General features: G+C 41.0%; 1 protein-coding gene across 2 annotated transcripts in view; it reads right to left on the bottom strand.

Annotated features, from left to right (window-relative positions):
• Positions 1-14,479, bottom strand: part of map4l (microtubule associated protein 4 like) — a 148,318-nt gene that overhangs the window by 8,778 nt on the left and 125,061 nt on the right. For both annotated transcript variants that reach the window (XM_050033787.1, XM_050033786.1), the window contains exons 12-16: positions 10,855-10,914; positions 4,709-4,801; positions 2,439-2,520; positions 2,240-2,349; positions 1,877-2,054 (exon numbers count right to left, since the gene is read on the bottom strand). In XM_050033787.1, coding sequence (XP_049889744.1) covers positions 1,877-2,054; positions 2,240-2,349; positions 2,439-2,520; positions 4,709-4,801; positions 10,855-10,914 — 523 coding nt within the window. The remainder of the gene's footprint in view (positions 1-1,876; positions 2,055-2,239; positions 2,350-2,438; positions 2,521-4,708; positions 4,802-10,854; positions 10,915-14,479) is intronic.

Genomic DNA, 14,479 nt, shown 5'->3' with positions numbered 1-14,479 from the left:
AGGGGAAGAAATGAGGGAGTAGCCAAATGAAAATGAAAAAAGAGAAGAAAAGATGAGAGAAGTGAAAGTCAGACAGAGTTTCAATTCTACCAACCAGATGGTCTTTTATTTTACCAGCTGTGGTGCAGGTTCATATGAATTATGAGCCAAATTATAAAGCATTACTGTTTTTTATTGTATTAGCACAACAGCCATCCATCAATTAGGCAAGTTTGGCAACCACATCGGGGGCAGAAGTCTGATCCCTCTGAACTCAGAGAGTCTGGAGGCCATCTGCAGTGCCAGAGATTAATTTATCCACTAAGACTGTCTCATCTTTAGTCTGTACGTCTCTGCATAATTTCATTTAGTCACAAAGTGTCTGCTATTTTTACCATCCCACTCCATCAGACATGTAGCAGAGAGCACGTATGCACACACAGGTTAGGGTTACAACATCTACCCACTGTCAGTTGTTTCTGCAATTGACCGTTTGCTTAATCCATCAACAGTGATTGTCCAATCATAGCTTAACAACCGTAACTAGGCATGTCAGGTCAAGCTTTGGATTTCATGTTATTCCTCTGATCTTAGACAGTCCAAAAATATCAATAAACATGAACAACTCTCTCCCAAATCCAAAAACCTAGTGTGCTAAAACTCTCGCTGCTCCATAGACAATGAATTGGAAAAGAGATTACAGATGACACTGAGAGCACCCAGGGGAATACATTTTCTGTTTCAGTACTAAGGACACTACAATAGAATAAAGCTCTTTTGGGTATAAAAAAGAAAACAAACATTCTGTGGGTCCACTAATCAGGCTCCTATTCATTGTCTATGGAGCAGCTTCAGATTTCATACCCTATGATATCACAAGTTTGACACTTACTCCTCTGATGTCTAGCTTTGACAATGAATAGCTCATGTTCACAATTACTGATTGAACTTTTGTAGGCCATAGAAATAACATACTGTAGTTCCTAATTTAAGCGGTGCTCTCCCTTAATGCATGCAATTGATCTGTGAGCTTCCTGGGTTGCTAAACCAGGGCATACCGGCTAGAAATGCTGTGCTAGGCTAGAAACGCCTAGTCAAAATGCATTAATTCTCAATAATTTATTGGTTATAGGTCGAGGTTCAGTTAAGATGGTGTCTGGATATGGATCCAGACTGCGGTCCACCAATGGGACACATTTTGGTCATTTTGCTAACAAGCAGGATGTTTCCCTCCTCATCCCCCTCAAATATCTACTGCACATACCCTCTGTGTTGGTTGTCCAACTATGTTTTTCTATAGTAAGCTTTCTAATCTTCCAAACATTTTGTAAGAACAAATAACATTTCAAATGCATTTATATTAATAATACTGTACTATAATACTTGCTCTACCATACAGTACAAGAACAATGCTGCTACTTATTTCCGTGCCTTATAAATGGATCATCAGCTGGTGACAGCTGGTGGATATTTTGCTCTAGCCTTCTAGTCTTTTGACATACTATTATGTACGTAGCCATTATGTGCATATCTGACATTTAACAGGCTTATTGTTAAAAAAAAAAAGTGATTAGGAAACATTAAAAAGTCAGCAGGAGACAGAGTTTAAGCATTAGCTTACACTTGCAACAGTTGTCATTTCGGCCAACTAATCTATGTTTGTCAGCTCTAAATACGAAGCTCGCTTTTGTTTACTTCTGTCTGAAATCAAAGAGCCATTGTTCCAAAAATTACTGAGAATTTAAAGTGGCAAATCTGCCTGCGTTAACAATGGGAAGTCTGACAAGTGTTGACAAGTCGGCTTGTCAAATGGTAGGTTGGCTTCAATCAAAGACGAGCACTAAAGTGCTTTTAAAACTGATGGTGTGTGTGTGTGTGTGTGTGTGTTTACACCCACTTGTCTCAGTGATGCGTTTGTCTATGCTAAGGGGCTCCCTCAGTCCGTCTCCCCCAAAAGGAGTAGGTGTGGGCTCCTTCACCCCATTCTCCTTAGCAACACCTCCTGGTGCTGTTGCCTTAGCAACACCCGCTGGTCCTGTTGGGGGTGAAGAAGACTTCTCCTCTGTTTTCTCCTCCTGTAACCAAATATAAACACACAAGGGCAGACACAGACACACACACACAAAGAACACTAAGTTTTTTATATAGTGACTATTTCATGCTACCACACCATCTTGTGGTGCCAGCCAGTAAAAGCACAGTGAGTCAGCAGAAGCAGAGACATTAACTCTCTAAATAAGTGATTGCGTATAAGTTTGACCTTGTGTCCGTTGGTCTGTTCGTTGCCTGGCCCAACGTTGTCCATGGATCCAATCTTAGATTTAGTTTTAATGTTTTGCTTATGGGACTCAATTTTCACATCACCTCCACCTGAGGTAATAAAGACGGTTTGTATGAGAACAAAAAGAGCTCAAATAAAATCATGAAATAAATAAAATAGAGGAGAACAAAAGTCCGACCTGGCTTATGTTTGATGTTGTCCTTTGAGCCACATTTGGACGTCACCTTGCTCACATCAACCTTCTTATTCAGGATCTGCACCTGGGGAGAAGGAAAGATCATAATGTAGCGTCTTTTTACTAACTCATAAAGACGCCACATCCAGGACAATGCAGCCTATACTTCAGCGTCCACTCTATCCAGTCTGGAAAATCAGTCATCCATTATCACCTGGTGCATTTATAGAGAGGATGACATTCTGTACAAGATAATAGTGTATGTGGGAACATGGGTACAGCACAGCAAATGCTGGACTACATGCTTCATTTTCTACTTTGACCTGTTTTATTGTCATTAAGGTGCCTTTTTGTTTTGTTGGGCTGGTAAACGATCCTTCATTTATGCATTTAACTAATAACAGGCTCTAATTGGAGGATGGCAGTTATCAGACCGTCGCCACATCATCAGAGTCTTTGTTCAGTATAATGAGCAGTAATCTGACAGCACCTGGCACAGATGGATTTTGAGAGTCGGTGACCTGCTTGACAGTGTGTGATAAGATCAGTCATATTTACATAGGCTATTTGATGACAGACAGGAGGACCAACAGTCAACGACTGTGACCCTTAGTGCTGTTAAAATTTTATTAGCAAACAAACCATGATTAGTTCTGATTGCCAGATTGACATCAGAGCCCTCCCTCATTAGAGACTGCTTGACAGCTTCAAATATTAATGACCTGATTTAATAATACAAACAAATATTTGAATTTTTAACGGCTAATTTAAATATTCATGATGCCACTTCAGACTGAGGAAACACACCAGTGACTTCAGCAAATACAGAAAATTTGAATATTGGTGTCAGTTTATAATGTGTTTAGCCTTCTGCAGCACAAACCCATGAGATATTGTATAGTACCCTTGTGCTGTAGTATTAACACCTTATAGGACTGTATTTGCCTACTCTATGTACCCTTACAATAGAAGGCTATTTTATACACAGTATGGAGCAAATGTATAGAGCTTGTGTATATGTTTATCCACTTTAAGCAAGTTTCTTAAGTACTCTCCTTTTATCTCACTTTTACATGTGTTCTTAATGTGTTAATTATACATGATATTATACATAATTATTTATATGTAAAACAACAGCACATAAATAAGTATACAGCACCTAAAGCAATTAAGACAGGTAAAAAAATAGACAAGACAAAGTAAAGATAAAAATAAACATCTAAATAAGAATAAAAGTACAATGGTTGAGAGGTATTGGTGGGATCAATCGTTGAGGCAGTGACTTTTTTTTACTGATCAGCCACAACATTAAAACCACTGACAGATGAAGTGAATAACACTGATCATCTTGTTACAATGCAGTGTCCTGGGAAACCTTGGGTCCTGGCATTCGTGTGGATGCCACTTGAAACGCTCCACCCACCCAAACACCGTTGCAGGCAATGGCACTCCCGGAAGACAGTGGCCTCCCAGGAGGACATCGCACCATGCTACCCTGCAAAGGCTGCTCAATAATGGCCCGAGGAATGTGACAAAGAGCTCAAGGCATCCTGTACTTGGTCTGCAACAGTGTTTGGATGGGGGGGGTGCATGTGAGTGGCATCCACATGAATGCCAGAACCCAAGGCTTCCCAGCAGAACATTACATTGTCACCTGACACTGGTTTTAATGTTGTGGCTAATCGCTGTATTTTCACATGACAAACATGACATTGAAACTGAGCAGTAGCTGAGCTGTGTGCTGGGTTCAGCCCACAGCTTTATTTCATATCACTACTTGGACATGATCCATTTCCACTATACCCTTTTGCATTTGGTTTAATTGATCTGAGACAGCAAAGTGGTGACTGTGAGGGCAGCAGATGGAATATGATAGTGCAGCAGGTGTTTAGAGCAGATGGGAACAACATCTGGAAGGGGGTGCAGAAGGACCTGTAGTCAGTTTACTTTGAGTGAAACCAATCCAACATGCAAACAGAGGGAGCCATAAATGTGCTGATTACAGTGCACTCATTTTTTGTTAGTTTGAAAATATTTACTGAGTAAATACAGCCCAATCAGGTGTAAGAGGCATAATATGCATCCAGCCATGGTGAATGAAATTCACATTTACCAAAAACAGTAATTCCTAATCAGTTTTGTGGCTGGGATAAAAAGAAGATTCTCAATAGGTCACACTTTTGAGCAAGACAGCCTGAATGAGGCTGAATTAGCATAAATAAGAAATGCATCCACCCTAACCAGAGTCTCCCTCCAGCTCCAGCAGTACTTACATTGCCACCTCCAGGGACATGTTTGATATTGTCCTTGGAGCCACAGCGAGACGTGACATGGCTGAAGTCCAGCTTTTTGTGCACTATCTGAACCTAAAGACAGGCAGGCAGACAGACACACAGACAAGCAGGAAAGTGAGGAGGGAGGGTGGAAAAGAAAGAAAGAAAGACAGAAAGAAAAGAAAAGAAAGGAAGGAAGGAAAGTAGAAAGGAAAAAAGGGATGACAGGCAGACAGACAAGAGCAGCAGAGAAGAGCAGATCAGCTGGCAGCTTCAGTCAACAGGAAACAGAGTAGCCTTGCTCTGTAAGTATGGAAGAGGTTCTGTCATTCAAATCAAATGATTCCTCCTACACAGGTTCAATGATTATCTGGGTGATGTGATAGCTTTATCAGCACATGGCACTGTAAAATGGTTTTGGGACATTATGCAACAAAATCACTGTGGTTCAAAAAGAGGGTGCAGCTCATTTGACTGATTCTTCAAAGAAATGTTTGTAAAGTCTTACAAAAATCAGTGCTGAAATATGAATAGATGAGGATACTGACTGAATAACAACAGAGCGCTTCCATAAACAGCATGAATTAAAACTGATCAAGCACAGGACAAACACTCAAGGGGAAACAGAGCACATGCAACAGAACATTACATAGGACACTTGGTGATTTTGTGTTAAAACATGCTGTTCTAAGCAGAGAAGCAACTGCAAGCGACTAATACAGGGGTGTGGGAGACAAAAGATTTTCCTTTCAGGTCATGGAGCGTTCTGCATAAACCTATGAGCCTGTTGTTCTGCCCTGATTAATGACTGATGCACAAACTCTAAGTCCATGTTGCATGGTTGGGTTGGCCAGGATGTCTGGATTTTCTCAAAGCAACACACAGATTTAGAGAGTTCAGTGCAATGGTCAGCCCAAATATTAAGTGATAAGCAAAATAACTTGCGGCATGTGTTGAATGCGATTTCTTTGATATTTTTGATTTTCAACTCTGTCTGTAGGCAGGGTTTATAATTTTGCAGAGAGGGTAATAACACAAAGACACCAAAAAGAGCCAGGAAACAAAACAAACAAACAAACCAAATAAACCGATAAACATAACGCAACATAAATGATTGAGCAAATAAATAAATATTTTTAAAAAATAATTAAACACATAAATAAGTTTCAAAGGGACACCATAAATACAACAAATACAAAAAGGACAAATCAAGTGATCAGTAGGATTAAAAAGACCAGCAGTGCCACTGCACTGGAGATACATGTGAATTGGTGTCTGTGTTTTCACAGCAAGAGATCTGAAGCATGAATAGTTGAATATTTGTATCCAGATCCAAGTCTGTATCTCAGTCACTGCTAAGTGTCTCTGATGCCATGATGTTAGTTATGGATGGATTAGTGGATGGGCCTACGGGGCACAGGGGGTCCTAAGGTGTCAGAAGCCCCCCCGGCCTACACCTGCAAAATGTCACTCAGATGAAAATGTACTGAGCAGGATGAGACTCAAAATGACCACAAAGTCACACACAAAGACAAAAAAAGAAACTAAATGACTGAAAATAAGAAATAAAATTACTACAAAGAGACATAAAACCAAAATATAAACAAAATGACAACAGAGGCACAAAATAAAATAAACCAAAAGACTACAAAGAGACACAAAATGACCCAAAAAAGAAACAAAATGACTACAAAGAGAAACAAACAACCGCAAAGACACACAAAACCACAAATAGATGCATACGGACTGAGAGATGCACAACAGCAACAACAAAAAAGAGGTCAAACCAAAAGTCAATGTGTCTTCCTCCTGTGTGGGAGAGGTTGTGGGGTCTTCTGCATAGCTGTGCCCAGGGGCCCATTGTCTCATAATGTGCCTATGATGTTAGTAGGTACAAGCTTGTAGTTCATCACTTTTATTGCAGAGACTGGGCATTAGGCAGACTAACAGAAGACAGAGGATACTCCTCTCCGTTTACTTTGCTTGTTGCAATGATCTCCTCGTCCCAAACTAGACAGTAAAAACAGTGAGCCATGAGACCTGGTAAAGGTGTGTCTCACTTAAGAATAAATTTTAGCTGTATTGCCAGATTGGACTCGACCCCAACAAAGGGAGTTTAACCATTTTCAGGACACATGAAACACTGGCAACTGTAAAAACAAGCGCAGTTATCCTTAATCTCACTTGTAAAATAATGCTTGTTGCTTGCCACTCAACATAATGCACAATGAACAGTCTGCTGCATTGAAACTATCAACCTACCAGGGATTTAAATCTCTCAATTCTCCGCCCCTAATGCCTATTTCAACTGTTCATTTTCTAACAATCGTGATGTATTGCTTTAATCAAGCAGGCTCACATTTATGCATTGGTCAGTTGTTTGTGTTCTACCACTGAGGAATTAAAGGGACCCCCACCCCCCCACCCCCCTTCTCTCTGCCACAACATAACTCCTGCTCATTGTGTTGTGATATCAGTTTCATTGCCTCTTTGGTTGTATTGTAAAAAAGCCTTGCAGCAGACTTCTGACGCCATCCTCTATTCTCTGTGTCTCTGTCTTAGCCCCTTTCTCCAGGATGAAAATGGCATGATGACGCAGGTGGCACCAGCAAAGGATGACTCACTGAGCAGTTAGCACACGTACGCATGAGCGTGTGCGCACACACACTCACACACACACACACACACACACACACACACACACAAAGCTCAGTAGCCTCTAAACAGAGTCTAAGTTTTCCTCTATCTATTTTATTACACCTGTAGTAGTAGTTGGTTCGTCATGTCTCCTGAATTTTAGTAAGGAATGTTGCTAACGCAAAAGAGGGGCACTGCAGGATGCTGAAAATGTTTCCCATTATTGCCCCAAGTGTAGGAAAAGGACTAAGTGAAACTAAACCAGGGAAAGGTGATCATACTTCATGGAGTACCTCATGACTGAAGACATACAGTCATTTTACTGGTGAGATCCTTCTGAGGATGACTTTTGTGTCTTTGTGCCTTGTATTCTCTCCATCTGTGCAAACCATCTATAACCATTTATGTGAACCTACTGTTGCACTGTCATCCTTGCAATGTCCTGTAACGTTGGTGCAGTGGACAAATCTGTAACTAGCACGCAAGAAGTGAACGAAACCAGGAAAAGCCGTTCTTTTCTTGTTTGTTTGTTAACACTTCCAACAATGCTATTTGTGTATTATTTGTGTCTTGCACTGAGCCACACACAGCCACTGAGCCTGCGTACCACAATGTTTCAAATTTCATGACTTATCTGTGGGGGTTTGCAGTGGTGTTTGCAAGAGCGTGTAGACTGGCACAAAAGGCATGAGGCCATTTCTGTGTTATACAGTGACATCTGTGGGAGTTGCCTTTAGTCGCACTAAAATCAATGTACACTGGTAGTCAGGCCAAGGTGAACAAAAACACTTCAACACACTGTGACTGACAATATGATGAGCAACCTGGAGCCCTACAGGGTTCTGTCACAATTCCCGTTCACCCTCTACATGTTGGACTCTAAGTCCTGCCAAATGCAGAAGTTCTTTGATAACTCGCAATTGTGGGCTGCATCAGCAAGAGGATGGAGGCTAAGTGCTGTGGACATCATTGAGTGGTGTGAACTTAACCACCTGCATGACAGGTCGAAGGAGTTATTGGACAACAAGCTGGACTTGGCTAAGAACACAGACAATGTGTTTAAGATGGGCCAGAGCCAACCATGCTGAGGATGTTCTAACAGTCTGTGGTAGCCATTGCTGTTGTCTCTGCTGTGGTGTGCTGGGGCAGCAGGGTGAGGGCAGTTGCCAACAGAATCAACAATCCAAACTGGCTCTGTCCTGGGGGTGAAGCTTGATTCATTGCTGGTGGTGTCAGGGAGGATGCTGGACAATGACTCTCATCCTCTCCACCATGTGATGGTCACACAGGAGCACCTTCAGCCTAGTCTGTTACCACCACGTTACAATGCCACAATAGAGGCCTTTCTTCCTGTTGCAATCAAACTTCACAACTCTACCTCAATACCTACCAAACTACCTAAGATCTACCTCATTCAGAGAGATGTAGCACCTTATTGTTATTTTATATTTATATCTGCACTCCTTCCTTCTTTGCACTGGAACTGCTGTGAAGCAATTTCTAGTTCTTTCTTTTCACAGCAGCTTCAATCAATTTATTTTGTACAAGTAGTAACATCATGTAAAATGCATCATCGATCCCCACTGGGGTGTCCTTTGAAAGTGTGGATATAAAGAGATGTAGATGATGATATTGTTAGAAAACAGGTTGTAGTTTGGCTGATGCCTTGAACAGTATATGAAGCTCAGTGGAGGTAAATGTTAGGATGTGATGGAAATGTAAATGGAAATGAGAGGAAATCATGGAGTGTAGATTGATCCTATGAAACCAAAGCTATCTGCTGCAGAATATACAAGAGGCACTTTTCAAGCAAAGGTAGAGCTAAGCTGTAAAAACGAATCAGAGCTTGAATTACAGAAGAGAAACTTGTTTTCTTATCTGTATGTAAAATGTCAAAAATTTTCACCTTTTTGTTCCAGGTTTAGTGACCTAAAAGAAGGGCAGCAACAAGAACATGATCCCTCACTGGCATACAAAAACTGCTTCTTGTGTATGATGGGATGGCTTGTCTCTGAATGTCTCTGTTTCAGTAAGTATTTCTGGGTACCACAAGATGCAGTAAAACCAGTGAAGTATCAAGGGCTCCCAGAACCACTTAGCTACGCCTCATAACGCTGCTGCTGTCTAGTCTGTACTGGGCTCTTTTCACATTTAAAAAAAAATAAAAATAAAAAATAGTACTAGTATTTGGAGCATCCTTAGTTATGGTATTCCTCCTTCAGTTTGATATGTTCCATATTTTATTGCGGTACCACAGTTGCCCACTGGGACAACTACCTCATGTCTACCTCTCCGGTAGGTAGGGCCCTGTTGTTCAAAATTGAATCTGTATCAGAATAGTTGGAATTGGGAAATCCCATGTTTTGCTATTCAGAATCACCCAATCTATCTTACTTTTGTGCTGGTTTGGATTGGCTTCCCCTGATCCAGATAGAAAGTTTTCAAGAGGACCAAATCTGGATAACCAGTGCTCTGAATGGGACCACATATCACTGTGTAGGCAGTCTGCCAACAAGCACACTGCAATTACCATTTATAGCTGTAAAGGCTGCCATGAGACTAAAAATGAGATCTTGGAGATTGTAACTTTAGATAATTTTTGTTTGATATTGACAGCTATCTAGGGAATTATTTATGGGGACAAAATCCTTTGTTTTCACTTTACTGTACTAACAGGCTTAATAGGTAGCCTAATGTCTACTTCATCATTACCTGTTGTATTAAATGCAAAATATAAATAAATGTACAATTTATAATAATAATTTAATACACTTTGTTCCTGAAATTCACCTGAAATCCAAGGTATACTGATCCTACTAAAAAGTTTTGAACAACACATACTGAAGGTTTGATCCAGAATTAAACCAAGGCTGGATTACATGATCTAAACACATTTAGAATCCCTTTTTCTCTCTTGAACAACACATTTTCAAGATTTGATCTTGAAATCAAATCCAATAGCTGAAATCTGATCAGATTACTCTTGAACAACTGGGCCCTGATGATACATTTAAAGTGACTGGCTCTAGGGAATATTAGGAAATGTAGGGAAATTCAAAATGCCAGTATTCTGTAATTACTGCTTGTTGCCACAGTGACTGTTTACCAAGGGCTACATGAAACAATATCCACAAAAAAATTGTTTAGATACATTTTGAGATTTATTTGCTCACATGAAAAGAGTGATGCTGGAAATGTTCTTTTCAGTCTCCCTTAAAAAACTGTTGTTTGGTAACAGTCAAAATGAAAGAACTATGGACTGATATTTACTAGTTATATTTATATATAACTAGAATAGGAGTATAGTATTTACTATAGTATATATTTATACTTTATATATAGTTTTTTTTTATTAGTTTTTTATGTAGGCTAGTGTTACCACCTGTAAACAGCAAGGGTGTGGTGTGTTGTGGATGGATGTAGAATGGGCAGTGTATGTGGTGGCTACAGAGAGAAGGTGGGAGGATGTGTGTGTGTGAGGTGTGAGGGTGTAGATGGTAGGGACTCACTCTGGCCTTGGCGGCAGGGGTGGAGGGGTCTGATGCCTTGTTGTTCGGGGTGGAGGAGACCTGGGGAAGACAACCACCCCCTTGGTCAATACAACCTCCAACCAACCACACGCCACAACACAACGGGTCGGAAGAGCAGGTGGAGGGGTGGGGACATGGGAACTGGTGGGGTTAGCAGCTGGACCAATCAGATGATTGTATAGGTTGTTACAGCCAATTAAAAGGGAAGCGTATGATTGTGTGAGAAATAAGAGCATGGTTAAAAAAGAAGCAAAGTGAACTGAGCTATATAATCAAATTTACTTGCCAAATGTGTGGGTGTATGAATCACTGTAAATGATTGATAGTGGTAGCACTAATTAGATGTAATTATGGGCCAATCAAATGGGAGGATAATAAACAAATATGTGTACATATGTTTGTAGCACTGCCAATCAGATGCACTGTATCAGATGGGAAATGGCAAATGAAAGTGAACTGGAGCAGATGGACCACTTTTCAAAACATGACAAAAAATTACAGTAGATTAGTACCAATACATTACAGTTTGTCAGTGACAAGAGTTGACCAAAAACAGCATGTAAAAAGAATAATTACACAACCAGAAAACAACAGTCAAATATCACATAACTGGAGTATGTAGTATTGTTCAGACAAACAACACCAGTACTATATTTTGGATGGAAAGGTTAATAGACCAATAAGCTCCTGTCAAATGGAAAATATTAAAATGCATAATAGACAAACCAATATTAGCATCACTGGAGACTGCATGAGTCAGTGCAACTTATTGTGATGCAGGGTGGCGATGTGTTTGTGTGTGTACAGTGGCTTCATTCTGACAGACTGACAAAAAGAGTAGGAGCATGTCTCTGAAAGGGAAGAGAGGAAACACAGCAGGAACAAACCTGCTCCTGCAAAACACAGTACATCTGCCTGAGAGAGTGAATACTGCCCAAACATTACAGTTTGATGCCGACAACCAGAGACTCTGCAACATTAGGCCAATTTCACAAAGCCATTTGGAAGGCAACTGCAGCTCCTTCTCTACGCTGATCTAATGTTAATTGGCCATGAGCTCATGTCTAAATGATACAGGTTGAGGGAGTGTGTGGTTTCCTGCATAAATAGGGCAGAGATGACATCTGTGCTGGATATGATAAATCTTAAAAGGTTTGCAAAGGTTGTCTACCCAGCCAGTTACAGCTATATGCACTGCTGCCTGACTGCTGAAGACAGTTAATGAAATATTAATAGATGGGACAGAAAGATACTAAAGTAAAACAGATGAAAATTAACCCATTTTTTAGAGCACAGAAAGGAAGTTTTTACTTCTTCACCTCTAACAAATGTTTACAACAATGTATAAAAGCAGAGAAGATTGAAATGAAGCAATTCCAGAACTATAGGCAGATCTTAGGACATAAAAACTTACAAACACCTGGAGAGGTACGGCAAGAATCTATAATGCATCAGAAAAAAACAACAACCCTAAAAAGATGAAAGTAATGGCTGAGAGATTAAATTAAAGCCAATATGCTGTATCAAATGTAATGGTGAGTTATATGCGCATATTTAAAAACAACATATTACCTCCCCTAATTGAACACATTACAAATGCTAATTGAAGCAATACTGTGAGCAGGGCATGTCCTCCCCTCTCCACCCACCCAAATCTTATCCACTATTATACAGCTAATCACCACAATACACTGTGCTGTTTGCACTGCACAGAGGAAAGTATGAGAGTGCCGCAAATGTGACTCAATCCAGTGCATTTAGTAGAATCCATGACTGAGCATGCAGTGATCTTCTATCTGTTTTAGTTATCGGCCTCAGATACATTGTTGTTACATCTGTATCAGGATCTAAGGACCACATTCTTAATGTTTTCATGAAATCTTTTGACACACCAGCCCTGCATCAAGACCAACAATGATTTTCTACAGAAAAAGCCACTTTATCCTCAGAAGATCTGCCACACAATATGCTGTTACAAATGCTGCAGACTCGGTTCTGCCGGGTGGTGTCAGTGGGCGGGTCCTCAAAGTATGTGCTGAACAACTAGCTATGGTGTTTACAATGATATTCAACTTGTCACTGGCTCAGTCTGTCATACCCATGTGCTTCAACGAGCCCATCATCAGTCCTCTGCCCAAGAAAACAAAACCAACATGCCTGAATGACTACTGCCCACCTCTGGTGATGAAGTGCTTTGGACGGCTGGTTGAAGATTAAATCTGCTCCTCATCACCCAGCACACTGGACCCACTACAGCTGCCTACTGTTCCGTTCTGATCTACAGAAGACATCACAGAAGACATCCTCCACACGACCAGTAGGATAGTGGTAGTTGATGAGGTGGGTGTAGCACTAGGTAGATGGGTAGGTTACCAAGGAGGAAGTGGATATACTCTTCTATATTTCCCAATGGTTTTTTGGCTGATAGGTGGGTCTACTGTAAACGGCCAGAAAAGAGGTGAGTATACCCTGTATACCTGCAGATACCCTCCACTACACTACTGCACCCCATGATATCCTACCTGGACAAGAAAGGAAGCTATGTGAGATTGCTGTTCACTGTCTAAAGTTCAGCGTTTAACACCACAGTTCCCCTTCAGGCTCGTCACACAGCTCAAGGAGCTGGGATTAAACACCCCATTGTTCATATGGATCCTCGACTTCCTGACAGGCACACCCCAAATGGTGAGAGTGGGCAGACACACCCGCATCCTTAACACTGGGGCACCCCAGGGCTGCGTTTTAAGTCCCTTGCTGTGCTCCCTGTACACACACGACTGTGTAGCCACTTCAGACTCCAACACCATCATCAAGTTTGCTGACAACACAGCTGTGGTGTGTCCACATCACTGTGGGCCTGACCTGAGCACTGTATCAGACTGTATCATCTTAGACGCTTGAGGGAATTTGGAATATCCCCTTATATACTGGGGTGTCTAAATGTACAGGTTGGAAATTCCTCCTCCTGCACCATCAAGAGCAGCCTGACAGGGAACATCCATGCCTGGTACGGAAACAGCACTGAACAGGACCGCAAGGCCTTTCAGTTCAGCTGAACACACCACAGGCCCTGTGCTACCCTGCATAAAGGATGTTTAAACCAGACACTACAAGGATAAGGCCAGGAGAATCATTAAAGATCCCAACCTCCTGGATAACTGCCTATTCATCCTGTTAAGTTTGAGAAGAAGGTACCAGTTACACCAGGCCAGCACTGGGAGGCTCAGGAGGAGCCTCTACCCTCAGGCCACAAGGATCCTCAAAGAGGACACTCCTTGAGAACCCACCACACCAATCACATGCATGTATTTATTCTTCTTCCTAGGAACTGGCAGGATTAAATTTCACTGGGATTGTACCTTATATGATTACATGTACCAAATAAAATTGATTGAATTTTTTCACTTGAAAACAAAGTGAAGAGGTGTATTGCATTGCATGTTGTCCAGCAGAGAGCTACACAGATGCTGAAGGGGATGATACTGGCAGAATTCTCTGTAGGTGGCTAGAATGTTAGGCTACAGGATGGAAACATTTTGCATTCATTTAAAAAGAAAGAAAGAAAAAAAAAACTTCCTCGTGACCACTAACAACAGTATTTTGT

Source organism: Epinephelus moara, chromosome 21 (assembly GCF_006386435.1).
Source record: "Epinephelus moara isolate mb chromosome 21, YSFRI_EMoa_1.0, whole genome shotgun sequence".
NCBI lineage: Eukaryota > Metazoa > Chordata > Actinopteri > Perciformes > Serranidae > Epinephelus > Epinephelus moara.
This window is presented reverse-complemented; position numbering and strand designations above follow the sequence as displayed.